We start from the raw sequence: 5000 nt of genomic DNA on the forward strand, positions 1-5000 counted from the left end.
ATCACCAAAAGAACGCCATCCTCACGGTGAAGCATGGTGGTGGCAGCATCATGCTTTGGGGTTGCTTTTCTTCAGCTGGAACTGGGGTTTTAGTCAAGGTGGAGGGAATTATGAACAGTTGCAAATATCAATCACTTTTGGCCCAAAACCTTCAGGCATCTGCTAGAAAGCTGAAGATGAAGAGGAATTTAATCGTTTAACATGACAATGACCCCAAGCATACATCCAAATCAACAACGGAATGGCTTCATCAGAAGAAAATTAAAGTTTTGAAATGGCCCAGCCAGAGCCCAGACCTAAATCCAATAGAAAATCTGTGGGGTGATCTGAAGAGGGCTGTGCACAAGAGATGCCCTCGCAATCTGACAGATTTGTAGTGCACTTGGAAGGAAGAGTGGGCAAATATTGCAAAGTCAAGATGTGCCATGCTGATAGACTCCTACCCAAAAGACTGAATACTGTACTTAAATCAAAAGGTGCTTCTACAAAGTATTAGTTTAAGGGTCTGCACACTTATGCAACCAGCTTATTGAAAGTATTTAAACACCAAAAGCCATTGTGTTTTATGTTAGCAGTACAATTCTCAGTGGTTTGCCCCCGATGTCGTTTTATTGTTAGTCTCCACACCTGCTGACATCACTGAGCACTGTTCATTTTACTTGTTTTGTTGTTTAACAACACTCAGTTAAATACTTCCTTCTATCTACCCTGACCCACCCATCTTACAGCCTCACATTATGACAGTGTCAGTGCTGCAGCAAGTAGCACAAATAGCTTTGGTGCAGAAGGTTCTGGGGTCTATTCACAAATCAGGTAGGAGGATTGCTAACACAGCAGTGCAGCATAATCCAGTGGTGCTGCACTCCTAACCGTGCTGCCCTCTTGATAAGACGTCAAAAAGTGGTCCCATCTGCTTGAGTTGTTGGCTGCTCAGGTGTATGTGAAAGATCCCATAACACTTAATGAAAACAGGAAAAGAATTTCCCTGTTCCCCTAGCTAAATTTCCACTAGTTGTATAAATATCACCTCAGTTCTCCCCTGAAAGGAGGCCACTAGCCTAGTGGGACTAATCTATGGAACAATGAATGAATACATAAATAACAAATTATGTTACTGAGATGCTGGAAAGGTTCTGTCATATCTCCCTATCAGTCTTATTTCTTCAACATAGCATTCAATTTCTTTTATTCTCTCCTTTTATGATGAAAGCTGCTCTGGATCCAATCATCCCCTGAGAGGTGAAAGCAGACTGCAGAGTCATCATTCTGGCAAATTTCAGAGCTTTTTCTGCTTATGACCAACTTCCCTGTCACCTGATGTCGGCACCCATGTCACCATGAATGGTCATGTTATGCCATTCCTCAGTGTGTGCATGCCTCCACCAAAACATGAAACAGATGTCGACCATCACTGGCTTAGATGGACCAAACTCACATACCAGGTTCTACAGCCCTATTCATTAAATGAAGGTCTGCACCTACATAGTGTCAAATGGATGCCTGAAGCCACCAATTACTCCGCCCATGGTGGGCAAACCAGCATCAGCTGCTCACTCCCACCCTGCCTCAAGCATAGAGCCATTAGTTGTAGTTAGCCACTTTAGAGAAGCCAATCAATAATCATGTTTTTAGGAAGTAAAGGGAAACAGGATTACCCACAGAAAACCCACCCTGACAAAGGAAGGTCACGTAAATGCCATACAGATAGTGAACAGAAATCAGGATTGGACCCAGGAGCCTGCAGCAATGAGGATGAGATCTTAACCTCTGAGACAACTCATTTACTTTAATACTCAATGTCCATTTGCTAGCTGCAGGCTAACCACAATTTTATGGATGCTACCAAGGAAACAACTCCAAATCCACCCAACGAATTCACTAATCTTTTATGCAATACAATGTCAAATGTTTTAATTACGTCTACAAAGGAAGCATATACTACCCATTCTGAGCCACTGGTCTGGTTAGCCTATTAAAGCATTCAATAAAATTTGTATGACATGTTACTTCTCTTGTAAATCCAGGCAGTCTCACATCTTGGATTTACATCCATCCAATTATTTTAAAATAATTTTTTTCTTTCAGTGCTGATTTAATAATTTTTCAAACAACTCATATGAAAACAACCCATCCAATTCAACAAGCATCCGAGGAACTCATACACTACATGTGATGTCCCCCAGTTAAGGAGCCTGAATCCTCATCACTGGCACTGGAGAGGGACATTCACTTGGAACAAAATGGATACACCCAGCATTTCAAGATGCTGCTCTCTGCATCAAGCACAATTTCTCTTAAGAGCACACAGGCAGCACACACAGTCCAGGGTCTGGGTTTTTCCATCTTGTCTCCCACCAGGTCCCCAATAAGACTCCTTCACTGGCATAGGTACAGAGTCGAGACCTCATCTTAGTGTCCATGCTAAGTCGTCCAGCACCCTCTCTGTGAAACCAATGTCCCTGCTCCAAGTAGCTGACACACACGTTGAGATTTGATTCACACACACACACCTGGGAAAGGCTTGTACAGACTGAATAGCTATGCCCTCATCTGCTCAGACTATAAGGTAGTTACACTGCCACCAGACACCGCAAAGCCAGCTACTCCACAGTTCTTGCAAGGGTACCCAATTATACGAAGTGAAATCAATATTAACACAAATGATAATTTTGACGAAACAGTCAGGCTTTCAAGGAGTGGCCATAGTCTCACCAACAGATGCAAGTAGCCTCAAAAGTTAAAATATTCTCTAAAGGACCAGCCACAATGAAGAGTTTAAATATATTGAATATTAAATAATAAAACACCAAGAAAATACTAAATATCTATTTACAATAACCACCAGGGTTTCACTCACAGGCAATATTAAAAATGACACAGGTGGACAAGGTTCACACATTTACAGAAAAAACAATACTTAACTAATCTCACTATATTTCCAAACTGATCTAAAGAATTATTATTCCCTGATTACTTACTAGAGTAAGGTGAGATGAACTCTCCAGAGATATTTTTTCTAAGTGATTTTCCCCCTCATGTCTACCAACCAAGCCTCCATAAACTCAGCATCAGCCATGGTGGGTAGTACCCAGAACCATGGAGGAAACAGCCATCCAGAGGGTCAGTCAATCAGACAGAATGAGAGTTGTTTGTGCACTCATTGGCAGGCCAGTTATCAGGAGATTAAAATGGCCTAACTTCATTACCTGGGCAGGAAGATGAGCTCCCTGCACAACACCTCCCCCTCCAAGTGCGCATTCCTGCGTACTTGTTAATAAGGACTACCACTGGATGGCACACTGGTGAGCAAAAGACCATCCTTGGATGCCTATGCAATGCTGCCCATCCCCCAAGGGATTTCAAGAGTACAAGTTCTGTTTTAACCGGACATCTCAGCCTCTCCTACTAGTTCCAACAAGCACTCAAACTTGCTAACTGAACCGGGGTTGCCTGGCCATATTTCAATTTTAGTACAAATTTCAAAGGAGAATTTCCATTCCTTAGAGATGTTATGACACATGCTTAAGACTACAAAAGCTGTGAGCAGTAGGGAAGGGGCTTAACCCTACCAAAAAAATGCTTCTCAAGTGTTTTCTGTACTGTTGCTGGCAGAGCCATTTTAATCTTTAGAGAATTCATTAGCAAGAAAGAAGGCAAAAGGAGATGTGCAATGATGAAAACACAAGACATTAAAAAAAAAAGTTTTAAGGCAAAACAGTGCCAAATCACAAGATGTTCTGCTTAAAATCAGTAACATAACACTGACAGACAGATTTACAAAAAAAAACCCTGACAAACTAGTCATCTCAAATTTATAATTCCTGAAGAATTCTCCTCTGGAATGATGCCACCTTCTGACAAGATGTTTTAAATATGATCTAATGAATAAGATTCTCAAAAAAGCAAAGCTAAGTTTAACAGACATCAACAATATGGATTTAAGTGGAGTAAAATTTTCATTTTCTATATGCACATTCTGGGAAAACTATTGAAGATTTACAAAGTCCATGTAAAACCAGAAAGCTTACTAGGTAAAGATGAAGAGTCCAGAAATTCATCCTATGTAGTGTCAAACATACATGCACATAAACTGAAGCTGACGTATTCTTAAAAAAAAAAAAAAAAAAGTACAAGGGGTAAAAAAACCCTTCCATATTTTATTCTCGTACTAGTTTTTCTAATCTCTGAGAAGCTCTTTTCTTCATTCAGACATTCAGTCAAGCTGACAACCTCTTCCGGCTACCTCTTTCCTTCCTTCTACAATTTCTAATAGCCTTTTGTTTTTCTGCTTTAGTGCGTTTTCCCACATATCAGTTTCTCCAGCACATAACAATCAAACTTACTTCATGAAGTCACTGAACTTGCATGACATACATCATTGTGAACAGCAGCACAATGGCAAAGTTTCAAAGACCCTGTCATATATTCCTGCATGTGGAACACTGCCAGCTTTAATTTACTTAACTTCTTTTTCAACAGATGTCTGCCTAAATGCCAATTTTACTGCAGATAACACAGACTTAGTTTTTGTCATATAGTGCTGGAAGAAACATGAAGGTGATCCTCATCCTTTAAAGCACAGACACATAATGTGTCTGTCTAGGAAAAATTAAGTGCAATATCACACGGATGGCAAGCTACCAAAATACCTGGTGCATGTGTAATGGTTTTATGTTCTGTTACAATATGGATCTGCAATTTGGGCACTGGAATTTGCCAACAGAATTTTAAGAAAGGTGGAATATCAAAACTACAAAACGTACCTCGTGCAACCTGATTACGACAAGCTCGGAGAGACTGAAATAGGCTAAATCCATCAATTGTCACTAGCGCAACAGGATATAGAATACTTAATTCTTCATGCTGAAAAAAAAAGAAACTGCTTTTTAAACTTAAGCACCTAACAATGATCCATATTTAATAAATCAATCTACAACTGCACTCACAAGTCAGGATTAGATAATTAATGCAAAACATGTATTTAGTGTAAGCATGAAGCA

General features: G+C 40.1%; 1 protein-coding gene across 1 annotated transcript in view; it reads right to left on the reverse strand.

Annotated features, from left to right (window-relative positions):
* The window catches only part of RAB3GAP2 (RAB3 GTPase activating non-catalytic protein subunit 2), a 2949955-nt gene that overhangs the window by 2053769 nt on the left and 891186 nt on the right, over positions 1–5000 (reverse strand). The window contains exon 8 of the mRNA XM_044061656.1: positions 4764–4863. Coding sequence (XP_043917591.1) covers positions 4764–4863 — 100 coding nt within the window. The remainder of the gene's footprint in view (positions 1–4763; positions 4864–5000) is intronic.

The sequence above is a fragment of the Protopterus annectens genome, chromosome 1.part0 (genome assembly GCF_019279795.1).
Source record: "Protopterus annectens isolate FY-2018-M chromosome 1.part0, PAN1.0, whole genome shotgun sequence".
NCBI lineage: Eukaryota > Metazoa > Chordata > Ceratodontiformes > Protopteridae > Protopterus > Protopterus annectens.